Genomic DNA, 13,702 nt, shown 5'->3' on the forward strand with positions numbered 1-13,702 from the left:
GCCACAAATGCCTTGGTTGTGGCATTTCTATGCCTATGGAGGATGGCCATGATAGGTGTGTGTTGTGTGTTTGGGCCATCAACATGCAATTTTGGCGAGGGACACCCCCCAGTTGTGCATGAATTGTCTTCTTATGCCTGTACACACCAGGGAGGCCCGTTGTTGTTTTTTTCTCTTCTAAACGTGCGGGTTCTCCTGTTTCCGATGGGCCAGCGAGGAAGATGGGAAGAGTAGCCAGGGTGCGCGGGGAGTCCTCGCTGTTGTGGAGGAGGAGGTTGAGACTGTTCTCTCGTTTGAAGGAGAGGGGCTACCTTGTGCGCAGCCCTGTGCAGTCAGCCCCACAGGGGACGAGCTGCCCCATCTGTTGGAGGAGGTCGTTGACAGGGCATCCAGAGCTCTTGATATTCACTTTCCAGAGAAGCCCACTGCCTCTGCAGCCAGGTTTCACACTGACATGTTATTATTGATAACAAACAACTTTAGAAGGATTGATGAACCTCAGCAGCAGGGAGAGAGAGCGTTCTCCCACACAGTCCCAAAGCTATGGAACTCACTTCCAAACAACATCAGGCAGTGTGAATCCACTGCCCAGTTTAAAAAGGAACTGAAAACGTATCTCTTCAGACTAGCCTATGGACTGTGATATGGCTAAATGGACTATATATATTTTTCTCCTTTTTTGATATATATATATATATATTTTTTTTTTTTTCTCTTCTATTTGTTTTATCTGTAAAGCGACCTTGGGTGTCCTGAAAGGCGCTCTTTAAATAAAATTTATTATTATTATTATTATTATTATTATTATTATTAAACAAACATGGATTATTGAATTGATTACGTGACTCAGTGAACAGTAGTGATCATGTGTGTTTTTTTTATTAAAAAAGAAACTGTAAATGTGACTTCCACCATAATCTGGTAAATTTGGACAGATTCAGTCGTGTTGCAACAAGAAGTGTATATTTTATCATACATCAGATATATTTTTTTAATCTCTTGAGCACAACCCAATGAATATTTACTTCTACTCAACTTAATAAACTTCACTTTCGACCTTCCATCAGACACGTGTCCAATCACAGAGGGACTAAAGGCCTGAAAACCTGGGGGAGGGGAAGGAGGGTTAGGGGGAGCAGGAGGGAGAGGAGATGGATTGTGGGAGAGGATCAGAGGGGGTGAAACACTGGGCTCATCAACACATTTCCCACCCAGTAGTGTGTGTGTAGTGTGCAGATGTGTGTTCCAGCAGAGGTCCAGAGGTGCAGATGCTGTAATATCTGCTGGGGTCCAAAGATGAGGGAGTGGTTTTGGTCTTTTGTTTTCCCCAAGAACACAGAATAGCAGGCAGCTGAGAGGCAGCAGCCAGATCTTTACATGTGAGTGGTGGCTTATCTGTGTGCTGATGAGATGGGATGTGTTTATGGGTACGTGTGTGTGTGTGTGTGTGTGTGTGTGTGTGGATGTGATAACAGCATCTATCTGTATCTGGGGTCTTTGCATTTCTGTTCTGCTGTATACAGGGTGGGTCACATCAGCTTCACTGAAGATCCAGTAAATATAAAGAACCCAGGGTAAAGTGTGTGAGTGAATGTGGTCTGGACTCTGTGCAGGAGGGTCATTGTGTCAGAGATACAGTAGAAGGCCAGAGTTCCTGCCCTGTGATCCACATACACTCCTATTCTGGAGCTGGCCACTAGAGGGAGTTTAGTCTCTTTAGTATTGTGCTTGAAAGAGGAGGTGGAGCTGGTGAGATCCAACCTCCAGGACTGATCATTATATCCAAACAAACACGCAGCACCCACTCCTTTCCTGCTGATGCTTTTATATGAGACTGCTATATAACCCCACTGCCCTCTCCACTCCACCTCCCAGTAGCAGCGTCCAGACACACCCTCTCTACACAGCACCTGTTCCCACCCATCAAATCTCTCTGGATGATCAGGATATGACTGGAGCTCATCTCTCCACTCCACTCTTCTGTTCCCCTCAGACAGATGGAGGTTTCTGTATGCTGTGTTGGGATCCAGTGTGAAGTGACAGGAGTCTGATGAGGGAGAAGAGAGGACAAAGTTAGATTTGTATTTTAATTAGGTGTGTGTGCGTGCGTGCGTGCGTGCGTGCGTGTGTGCATGCGTGTGTGTGTGTAATTATGTTCATTTTTGTGTGAATGGCTGTATGTAAGTATAAACATGAGTGAATTTCACTGCTTGTATTCAAATGTATTAAAAGAAGTGTATTTATGTTTTAGTGTATGCGTGCGTGTGTGTGTGTGTGTGTGTGATTCTGTACATTTTTGTATGAATGGTTGTGTGCAAGTGTACAGGTGAGTGTGTTTCACTGCCTGTGTGTGTGTGTGTGTGTGTGTTTCCACAAATACTTGAATGAATGTGTGTGTACATGTTTGTCTCAGTGTTTGTAGACCAGATCAACTTACACTTTAAGAACTCTTCTCTGGTTACTGGCTCAGTAAAAACAGCCTGGACATCAGACACTGAGAAAGAAGAAATGCATTATAACTAACCAAACTTGAACCAAAGTGAAGATGGAGATGCACTCATTCAAGCAGCACTGATCTTCATCAGGACGGGAAGAGCAGGTTCAGAAGACCTTCAGATGTGGGGGCTGCTGGTCTAGTGGTTCGGGAGCTTCCAAATGGAACAGCTAAAGGTTGTGAGTTTGATCCCAGGGGCTGCCACCATTGTGCCTCTGAGCAGGGCACCTAACCCCAAGTTGCTTCAGTAGTTCCTGTAGTTAGTTCACTGGGAGTCTCTCTGGATAAGAGCGTCAGCTAAATGATGATTCATTTTAATGTAATGGAACCATTTGAATCAATTCCTTAACCCAACAAACTGCTGAGCAAATGGGTCAATTAAGTTGGTATATATTACACATTGAATGACCAAAACCAGCTGGGCACAAATACAAGTAATCATTTGTAAGTCACGGCCCGCTCGCTTTGTCCTTTCCCCCAGGCCGTGGCTTTGTCCTTTCTCCCAGGCCATGGCTTTGTCCTTTCCCCCAGGCCATGGCTTCTCTGTTCTGCCTTATGTCCCATACAGGTGTGATTGGAGCCAATCAGCCCAATTAGGTGCACCGCTGCACAGGTCATGGCTTCAGATCCGCTGGAGATCCTCCCCTCTGCAGGCAGAGAGAGCAGCAGAGCACCAGGCGCTTGGTACGGCTTGCTGATCCGGTCGCATCAGGTGCCTTTGTTTGAAGGCCGTTCGGTCGACCCTGCTTGTTTTGAGACCTTTTGGACTTAATAAATTGTAAACCTTGTGGAACTTACTCCGTATCTCTCCCATCATTGTGTTGTGCTCACAACGTGCACATATCAGTCACTTTACCTAATTAATGAATCGTCACACCGTTAGCCATGACCAACATAAATGAATATCACTATGCACAGGTATAGGAGCAGGCTTCAATTAATTATTTGTATAGTTTCTTAGAGTGCTGGACTGAACAACTCATATACCTGTAACAACTAATAACCTATATCAGAAAAAGAGAAAAGGCTGCAATTTGCATACATTTCATTATTTTATGATTATGGTATTTAGCAGACACTTTTCTCCAAAGATTATCATATTATGTGACCTCTTCTCCTTTTCTAATGAATGTCTATATAACAAACCTGCTGCAGAGATCTTCATGACTTCCTGCTTAAAGAAATCCTCCAGCTGCCCCTTCAGTGAGGAGACAGATTTCTTCACAGCCTCAAAAGACCAGCTTTGGCTGACAGAGGTGCTGGATAAATCTGAAGGGCTGACTGACTGAAAATGCTACAAATGAGAGAGAGAGAGAGAGAGAGAGATGAATGGATAGGAACATAATTATATCTGGGGCCGTATTCACAAAGAATTTTAAGGCTAAAAGTAGCTCCTAAGTGGCGAATTTAGGAGCAACTCCTAAAAATAATGGGCGTGTCACTCCTAACTTTAGGACTCCTAATTTTTTTCACTAAAAGTAATTCACGAAGCATTTTAGACCTAAAAGTAGCACCTAAGTCTGGGACAGCTTAAAAGAAGTCAAGAGGACTCCTAACTCACTAAGACCTATTCACTAGGCAACAGGTCCAGACAACATCCCAGGTCGTGCGCAGGGGAGCTTAAGGATGTCTTCAATACAGCCCCTGATCTAATGCATATCTGAGGTTGTATATTGTACCTTGGCACTGAATGCAATATTGCAGAGCTTTGGCACTGAGTGCAAGAACATTCAACTGAAAACAGACACTTTATGTTGTATACTGTATGTCAATTTAATTAGTATATTCCAACAAGGGTTGTATGATGTTGGAAATTAAACACTTGCAAAAAATCTATCTACACTACAGTTACCTTAAGGAAATGGATGTGATCCTCTGTGTGTGAAAGCTGCTTCAGTTCAGCATCTCTCCTCTTCAGTTCAGCAATCTCCTGCTCCAGTTTCTTCAGGAGTCCTTCAGACCAACTCACCTCAGCCTTCTCCTGAGCTCTGATCAGCTCTGTCACCTCAGAGCGCCTTCTCTCAATGGAGCGGATCATCTCAGTAAAGATCCTCTCACTGTCCTCCACTGCTGTCTGTGCAGAGCTCTGTTAGGAGACACACAAAGAGGAGGGTCCATCTAAAGCAGCCCTCACTCAGCTCCTCCACACAGCCTGTTACCCACAGTGTGGCACAGAGGAACTGGAAGGTGACTCAGTTTTGCAGACTCCTCTTTGGCTGACTGGATGAGAGCCATGACTGAGTGTAACCTGCGTTGTGTTGACCACACGGCTCAGTCCTGCACTCGTACTGACTTGAACCTGCAACTTGCAGCACCTCAGAATGGGAGTTGAGCACGCTAGCAAGTGAACTAAAACTAGTGATGGGCAAATGAAGCTTTGGTGAACCACTAAACCACAGCAGTGTGAAGCTAGCAACACTAATGAAAAAATCCAATATGGCTTCCACATGTAGATTTTTCAACATAAAAGTCCTTACCCAAACCAGTATATGTAACCAAAAATATTGGTTTGCTAAGGACTTTTATGTTGAAAATGTATGTGTGGCGGCCATCTTTTTGCTTTATAGCTAGTGTCGCTAGGTTCACACTGCTGTGGTTCAGTGGTTCACCAAAGCTTCATTTGCCCATCACTAGCTAAAACCCGTAGGCTCTAGCTATCCAACACTGTGGCCGCGTGTGCACGACTTACTAAATTGAGAACACAATAGTAAAATGTACGCAAAATTTAGTAAAACGTGTGCACAATTTAGTAAAATGAGCGCACAATTTAGTAAAATGAGTACGTTTTCTGGATATATACCAAAAAATATCTTCCAATGAGTCCTCCAGGGTTCGGTACCTTACAAATTGTAGCTGGGTTAAATTTTAGCTTTAATCTTTAAACAACAATGGAAGCGGAGCACATACATGCTGCTCACACGCAGTAAGAGAAAAAAGGTTTTCTCGTCTGGTGTAGCCAATGGAAGCATATCTTTTCAAAAGTTCTGCGGCTATTCCGTGTTCATCCCATACGGTTCGTGCATGATCGTTCAATGACTGAAAAACAATTGCTTTAGCTCACGGGCCGTTTCTCCTCCACAGCCTACTGGTGTAGCAATAGCGCTGAAAATCTTGTGCATGCATACCATGCAATAGGACTGTGCATTAACTGGCAAAAAGCAAAATGTTTTTTTGTCTTAATCACGGAGAGATTTCAGATGTGCAATACGGTAAAAAACTGTATAAAAGGCGTCTTCATAAGTTAGGGTGGTGTTGGTGATTGCTATTGTAATGTTCCAACCGAATTGTCCACTGAAATCAGAACTTAAACAGCCTCTGAATTCTTAATAGTAAGCTAGACTGTGAACACCACCCACATCATCAAAAAAGCCCAGCAGTGTCTCTTCTTCCTAAGAACGCTGAGGAGAAGCAAACTCCCTCCACCTTTGCTGAGGAACTTCTACCACTGCACAATAGAGAGTGTCCTTACTGTTTGATGCACAGTGTGGTATGCCAGCTGCACTGCAGCAGAGAGGAGAAGATTGAACAAAGTCACCAAGATGGCTCAGTGGATCGTTGGATCCCCACTCCCAAACCTGGATGAGGTCTACTCGAGCCGTCTCCTCCAACGGGCCACAAAAATACAGAGTGATCCCGCTCACCCAGGTCACTCTCTTCACCAGACTCCCATCTGGCAGACTCAGTGTAATACAAGCCCGCACAAACAAACTCAAACACAGCTTCTTTCCCATGGCAGTGAAGGGACTGCTGAACCATGAACATACTGCAATCTTATCTGCACTTTAACCTGTTGTTGTTGTTACTGATTTTATACATATTTTTATACATATTTATTTATTTATCATAGCTGAGGGATTGCTGCCAAATGAAATTGTATTGTATCTTATGTGCAATGACAATAAAGCTTCTTACCTTATCTTATATTATCTTATCTAATGCTAAAAAATGTAAGATTAGATTCCCCATGAAACTTTGAAATGAAAAAAACTGAACAAAAATGTTAGTAGTGTTGCATATTGATATTGAAGTATTTAAGAATCATATGAAAATACTGTACAGTTGTTTAATATCTAAAGGCTTATTATAAATGTAAAAATCACATATGGCTATTATTTAGGAGGATCACCCTCGCAAAATAAGGGGTGAGGGTCTGTTTGTTTCAAATGAGTAGCCCTCCATATCGGGTCCTTGAGGTAGCTCTCATTCCCAAAAAAGGTTGGAGACCCCCTAGCGCGTCTCTTAAGGTGTTGGGAGGGAGGTTTACACACTGCACAGCTACGTACCAACTGGCTACCGTTAGATGAGCATCTGCCCTGGCAGCCAGCTGCTGTCCTCTACTCTGGTCAGTACTACATTTGTGTTTGTCTGTGTTGTTAACTGTGGCACAAGAAATGCCTAAGGAGCGCACCTGTTTGTTTATGCAGTTAAAAGGGTCTACAGTTTTCTCAGTACTCACCTTGAGAGTCTCCACAGCCTTCCTCAGCTCCAGCAGCTCCTTCTCTCTCTCCTGGAGTCTCTGCTGGAGTTTCCTCTTGGTCTCCTCCATCTCCTTCTAAATGACACAGTGACAATACCAGACTACACATTACTACATAGTGCTTACACTGTATATTCAATAGTAATTTAATCCTCACATGAAACTTTGATTCATAAATTTAGTCATAAAGAAGCCTGTTTGTTTGTAGAATCTGTGGAAACCACTGAGCAAATAGTGTCTTTATTGGGACTTAGGAGAGATACCACATATTCAGTCATGACCCCGACTGTGTTAATCTTTACTTGGCACAAAGGAGCAGATGGGATCAGTAATAAAGTTCAGCACACTATTCTGTGTAGCTCTGCTTCTGAAAGAAACATTTATGAATATAATTTGATGCAATGTGTATAACTACACTCTTAAAATGAATGTGTTAGAAACAACACAAACTGTGCTGTCCCTATCTGGACATAGAGATGTGATAAAAACAAAACAACTACCACTAGAAAGTATGGGCCCTATTATAGAAAATAATTTTGCCCACAAAAGAACATTTGAAAAATAACCCCTTAAATGATGACTGGTGATTTTAGTGTACTCTAAAGGCATAAAGAATACTTACACAGGTTATATTCAACTCAAAATAGAAATGCAAAGTAGCATGCAAGACTGAACCATATGGAGGGGTGAAATGTATATTTTTGACTAGGTAATTTAGCGTACTTAATAATATACAAGTGTTCTCCAGTGGCCCCCTGTCAGTGCTGGGTCCTTCTGGCTCTTGTGAATTAGGCACAGCATATGCATTTCAAGGTGAGGATAGCTTTTTGTCTGCTTTTTAACAACTTCATTCAACCTGGCAATTAACCAACCAACCAATAAATCAACCTGAAGATTATGCCGTTTCACATCAAGACCTTCGAAAAAAGAAGCCATCATTATAATTTAATCCTGTTTGTTTAAATATGTTATAAGAAGCATTTCTTGTATAATGCATTGCATAGCCTATCTAACTGCATTTTGCAGGAATTGTTTATTATTATATATTTTTTGTAAGGGATGCACTCTCCATGGTGTGGAGCAGTCGCACTAAAGATATCTGCACCTGAACTCCCTCCCGGTGCTTACCTGTTTCTCCGATCTCTCAGCTGCAGCAGAGACCGTGTCATGGCCTTTGTGTTCATCTACCAGACATCGCAAAAAGACGCAACTCTGATCCGTGCGACAGAATACCTCCAGGAGCCTCTGGTGTTGAGCGCAGATCTTGTCCTGTAGCTGACCTGTGACATCAACCACGTTGTGTCCTTTCCCTGAGAAGAGTTCATCATGGCGCTGGAGATGAGTCTCACAGTACGACAACAAACACACCAGGCAGGACTTGACCGCTTTTAGTTTTCTCCCGATGCAGCAGCTGTCACACTCCACATCTCCAGGTCCAGCAAAACACTGAGGAGAAGCAGTAGGCCTACCTTGATTTCTGATCTTCCTAAACTGTTCCACAACCTCAGCAAAAACGTTATTTTTGTTCAACACAGGTCTTGGAGTGAAAGTCTGTCTGCATTGTGGGCAGCTGTAAACTCCCTTCTGATCTTCCTGATCCCAGCAGCCCTTAATGCAGCCCGTGCAGTAATTGTGTCCACAGTTAAGAGACACTGGATCCTTCAGTAGATCCAAACAAATCGGACAGATAAAAAGGTCCTCCTGGTTAATTGAAATCGCCTCTGCCATTCTTCCCGAGCACAACACAACAAACACTTCGAACCTCCGAAGCCACTCTCTCCTTTAAGTTTCGTTTCCTCTGAAATCGGTGTAGACCCGCCTACGCTTGAAAGACTTCCGTGGATGTAATGTAGGGTTGTGTCAATGCAAGATCATGGCCAAAACACATTTGTGATTGACAAAGATTGGCAGATAATTCTGCATGGCTGATATGACCAATTAATATGGGTTATTACCATTATTAGGTGATTGCTCCAACCTAAGAGTAAAACAACCTCGTTTACTGGTCATGAAGAAGCACCAGTTTCCATGTATGATGAAATTGACTGAGAAACTTCCAAACTGTCAAAGTATTGAATTGCATTTCGTAACCTTAAACACTGTAAAATAAAGCAAACAATTCAGAATGTCCTCATTCAAAATGCATGGATAGGCTACTACACAATGCCATTAATTCAATGACTATGAAGAGTAATGCTGCCATCTAGTGGAGATATTGTGTGGTGCTGATTTGAAATCTAACTGCCTGGCCCTCTGGGACATGAGGACCTGAAAGAGCAGATCCATGCTCTCCTCTTCAACCTGGCCCTGGCTGACCTCCTTCCTCTCCAGTGTGGTGGTGGTGCTATGGTTACGTGTTGGCTACTACCTCTCCGGAATAGACTGGAGGTTTGGTGACGTCTTCCTCTTCCTGGTGTCCTTGAACCATAAAGTGAGCATCTCAGCTCAGTGCCCTGGAGACAGGTAAATGTGTGTGCAACATTGACTCGTGTGAGTCACCATAGCATCTCCACAGCAGCACTGGAGAGGACCCTCACCTCCCTGGCTATGGTGGTGGTGGTTTTGGTCACCTGCTTCCTGCCAAGCAATAGCCCGAGTGCTGATCTGTGTTAGGGTGTGGTCACACAGGATGAGCAAAGCCGTGGAGGTGGTAAGCGCGGTCTTCCACAGCACGCTGACCCTCACCTGCCTCCAGACTTGCCTTCCACAGCACGCTGACCCTCACCTGCCTCCAGACTTGCCTTCCACAGCACGCTGACCCTCACCTGCCTCCAGACTTGCCTTCCACAGCACGCTGACCCTCACCTGCCTCCAGACTTGCCTTCCACAGCACGCTGACCCTCACCTGCCTCCAGACTTGCCTTCCACAGCACGCTGACCCTCACCTGCCTCCAGACTTGCCTTCCACAGCACGCTGACCCTCACCTGCCTCCAGACCCGCCTTCCACAGCACGCTGACCCTCACCTGCCTCCAGACTTGCCTTCCACAGCACGCTGACCCTCACCTGCCTCCAGACTTGCCTTCCACAGCACGCTGACCCTCACCTGCCTCCAGACCCGCCTTCCACAGCACGCTGACCCTCGCCTGCCTCCAGACCCGCCTTCCAGGTGTGCAGATGGCTGGGGAGACTCCGACAGTGGACACCAAAGGAGGTGCACAATATTTATTTGGAGATTAGACATTATTGCTTAGTACATATTACTTATTGCTTCCATAGATGAAAGAAATTTGAATAAATATTAAACTAGGATATTCAGTGAGTTTCGTTATAATTTTGGCAAGATACTTTTGAAAATGTCCTTACAGTAAAAGTTTGGGCATATGATGACAGAGAGAGAGAGAGGGAGGGGGGGGGAGAGAGAGAGGGAGGGAGGGGGGGGGGGGGGGAGAGAGAGAGGGGGGAGGGGGGGGGGGAGAGAGGGAGGGGGGGAGAGAGAGAGAGGGGAGGGGGGGGGGGAGAGAGGGAGGGGGGGGGAGAGAGAGAGAGGGGGGGGGAGAGAGGGAGGGGAGGGGGGGGGGGAGGCTGGCAGCTGCAGGTTTCGCTGCTTCCTTTACTTCTCCCCTTTCAAAAAGGGCTCTTTTCAGCGGTGTTTGCAAGGTTGGGACATTTCAGCGGTGTTTGCAAGGTTGGGACATTTCAGCGGTGTTTGCAAGGTTGGGACATTTCAGCGGTGTTTGCAAGGTTGGGACATTTCAGCGGTGTTTGCAAGGTTGGGACTTTTCAGCGGTGTTTGCAAGGTTGGGACATTTCAGCGGTGTTTGCAAGGTTGGGACTTTTCAGCGGTGTTTGCAAGGTTGGGACATTTCAGCGGTGTTTGCAAGGTTGGGACACGTCGGCCTCCTGAGCTTTTACTACTTTCACCATAACAAACTCAACAAAGGTCAAAGGTCAGGGGGACAGAGGATAATAATGGCTGGAGACCAACACACTGTGTGGTGATCAAGTACTGAACTCACACCTCATTTACACAACCATTAATATGAGAGAACAGAGGTACTGTGTGTGTGTGTGTGTGTGTGAGAGGACAGAGAGGGAGAGACCTGGGGTATAGCTCCACTTGTTTGATGTTTTATTTGATCTGATGTTTACGGGTGCTTGCAGAAATATTCATATCACTTCTGTAGGTGTCACACATTTAGCTGATGATCTGTTCCAAAGGTGGAACCCAGATCACAATAACTTCACTGCTAATCTAGGAGCTATCCATTACCCAGGGTAGAGTGTGTGTGTGAATGTGGTCTGGACTCTGTGCAGAAGGGTCATTGTGTCAGAGATGCTGAGTTCCTGCCCTGTGACCCACACACACTCCTATTTTGGAGCTGGCCACTAGAGGGAGTTGTGTCTCTTCATTACTGTGCCTGAATGACGATCCAGAACCAGAGAGGGCCAGACTCCAGGACTGATCTGACCTCACCTCACGGGTTAAGGTTAGAACTAGCCCGACGAGCCAGAGCCACATTAAAATGTAGGGTCGGGACACTCACCGTTCGCAGTACTCAGTCCGAGGGGCGGGATAATCAGTTGTCTTTCAAATTCCCTCTGCACGCAATAGGACAGCGGCAGCGCTATGAGTCCCATGCGTTTCCCACCAGCGGAGCTAGTTGGCTAGTTCAAACGTTTGCCAACTTAATAAAAGCTTAACTCGTGTCACACTGTTCGCCAACAGCAACATCCATCTTATTTGTTTTCAAGTAGCAGGGAATTCAAGCCGTTGCAACTCTGCCATCAATCATTATGTTAAGCCCACCTAACGACTCTATACACGATTTCATTGGCCTGATTGAGTTTCGATTTCTGGAGCTCACAAGCCAACGGAGAGTTGCTAGACTAGCCCTGGCAGTAAATGTAATTTGCTGCCACTAGGGGCGTGTCTAGATTTCTAGGCTAAGAGAGGGCCAGACTCCAGGACTGATCTGATCCTAGTTTCAGACTGACAGACACACTCTCCCACATCATGGAAACAACTTTAGAAGGATTGATAAACAAACATGGATTATTGAACTGATTACGTGACTCACAAACATGAAATATGTACATATTACATGACCCCGTCAACAGTAGTGATCACGTGAGTTTTTTTTTTTATTTTCAAAAAGGACAAATGTAACATCCATCATAATATCTGATATATTTGGACAGAGATTGAGTCAGTCGTGTTGCAACATAAGGTGTATATTTTATCATACATTAGATATATTTTTTAAATCTCTTGAGTACAACCTTATAAATATTTACTTCTATGGCAAGTTGTATTGCAAGATAGCTCTGGGGTAGCAAAATCAAAGTGTGCTGTCTCAGCGTACCGAAGATCACAGTACCCACTCGAAGGCAGAGGACAAAAATGTGTAGAACAAAACACCTGCATTCCCAATTATCCCCTCAAGAGATTAACAGGTGCTATAATTGAATGTTATTTTCACATTAGTAAAATCTCTAGATACCAAATCTCCTTATATGGGCAAAGAGGGTAGCTTTTTTGTAGGCGAAACTTCAGAAGTCTGTGGATTGTGGGAGAGGATCAGAGGGGGTGAAACACTGGGCTCATCAACACATTTCCCACCCAGTAGTGTGTGTGTGCTGTGCTGATGTGTGTTCCAGCAGAGGTGCAGACGCTGTAATATCTGCTGGGGTCCAGAGATGAGGGAGTGGTTTTGGTCTTTTGTTTTCCACAAGAACACAGAATAGTAGGCAGCTGAGAGGCAGCTGCCAGATCTTTACATGTGAGTGGTGGCTTATATGTGTGTTGATGAGATGGGATGTGTTTATGTGTGTGTGTGTGTGTGTGGATATGATAACAGCATCTATCTATATCTGCGGTCTTTATATTTCTGTCCTGCTGTATACACAGTGTGTGTGTGTGTGTGTGTGTGTGTGTGTGTGTGTGTGTGTGCACGCGTGTGTGGATGTGATAACAACATCTATCTGTATCTGGGGCCTTTATATTTATGTCCTGCTGTATACAGTGTGTGTGTGTGTGTGTGTGTGTGTGTGTGTGTGTGATAACAGCATCTGTCTGTATCTGGGGCCTTTATATTTCTGTCCTGCTGTATACAGTGTGTGTGTGTGTGTGTGTGTGTGTGTGTGTGTGTGTGTGTGTGTGTGTGTGTGTGTGTGTGTGTGTGTGTGTGTGTGTGTGATAACAGCATCTATCTGTATCTGGGGTCTTCATGTTTCTGTCCTGCTGTATACGGTGTGAGTCACAATAACTTCACTGATGATCCAGTGCCTATATAAAACCCAGGGTAGAGTGTGTGAGTGAATGTGGTCTGGACTCTGTGCAGGAGGGTCATTGTGTCAGAGATACAGTAGAAGGCCAGAGTTCCTGCCCTGTGATCCACATACACTCCTATTCTGGAGCTGGCCACTAGAGGGAGTTTAGTCACTTCATTATTGTGCCTGAAATAGGAGCTGGAGCTGGAGAGTTCCAGACTCCAGGACTGATCATTACGTCCAAACACACACTCATTACCCCGTCCTTTCCTGCTGATGCTTTTATATGAGACTGCTATAAAAACCACCCCACTCCACTCCACCTCCCAGTAGCAGCGTCCAGACACACCCTCTCTACACAGCACCTGATAATAAGTATCAAATCTCTCTGGATGATCAGGATATGACTGGAGCTCAGCTCTCCACTCCACCCTCCTGTTCCCCTCAGACAGATGGAGGTGTCTGTGTGCTGTGTTTGGATCCAGTGTGAAGTGACAGGAGTCTGATGGAGGAGAAGAG

General features: G+C 44.9%; 1 protein-coding gene, 1 long non-coding RNA gene and 1 pseudogene across 3 annotated transcripts; 1 reads left to right on the top strand and 2 right to left on the bottom strand.

The window, feature by feature from the left end:
- The window catches only part of LOC121716149, a 28,693-nt pseudogene that overhangs the window by 9,218 nt on the left and 5,773 nt on the right, over window positions 1–13,702 (bottom strand).
- LOC121716133 (tripartite motif-containing protein 16-like) lies at window positions 853–8,756 on the bottom strand. Its single transcript, XM_042102335.1, has 6 exons — window positions 8,100–8,756; window positions 6,951–7,046; window positions 4,347–4,580; window positions 3,641–3,788; window positions 2,438–2,494; window positions 853–2,047 (listed from the first exon to the last, which is right to left on the bottom strand). The coding sequence occupies exons 1-6, from the start codon at window positions 8,697–8,699 to the stop codon at window positions 1,530–1,532; spliced, it is 1,653 nt and encodes a 550-aa protein (XP_041958269.1). The 5' UTR covers window positions 8,700–8,756; the 3' UTR covers window positions 853–1,529.
- On the top strand, window positions 1,225–13,084 carry LOC121716152. Of its 2 annotated transcripts, none has more exons than XR_006033780.1 (3): window positions 1,225–1,262; window positions 12,577–12,731; window positions 13,028–13,084. It is a non-coding gene; the product is annotated as an uncharacterized LOC121716152 (long non-coding RNA). The 2 variants fall into 2 exon arrangements; XR_006033779.1 differs by lacking the exon at window positions 13,028–13,084 and adding an exon at window positions 12,822–12,983.

Source organism: Alosa sapidissima, chromosome 8, assembly GCF_018492685.1.
Source record: "Alosa sapidissima isolate fAloSap1 chromosome 8, fAloSap1.pri, whole genome shotgun sequence".
Lineage (NCBI taxonomy): Eukaryota > Metazoa > Chordata > Actinopteri > Clupeiformes > Clupeidae > Alosa > Alosa sapidissima.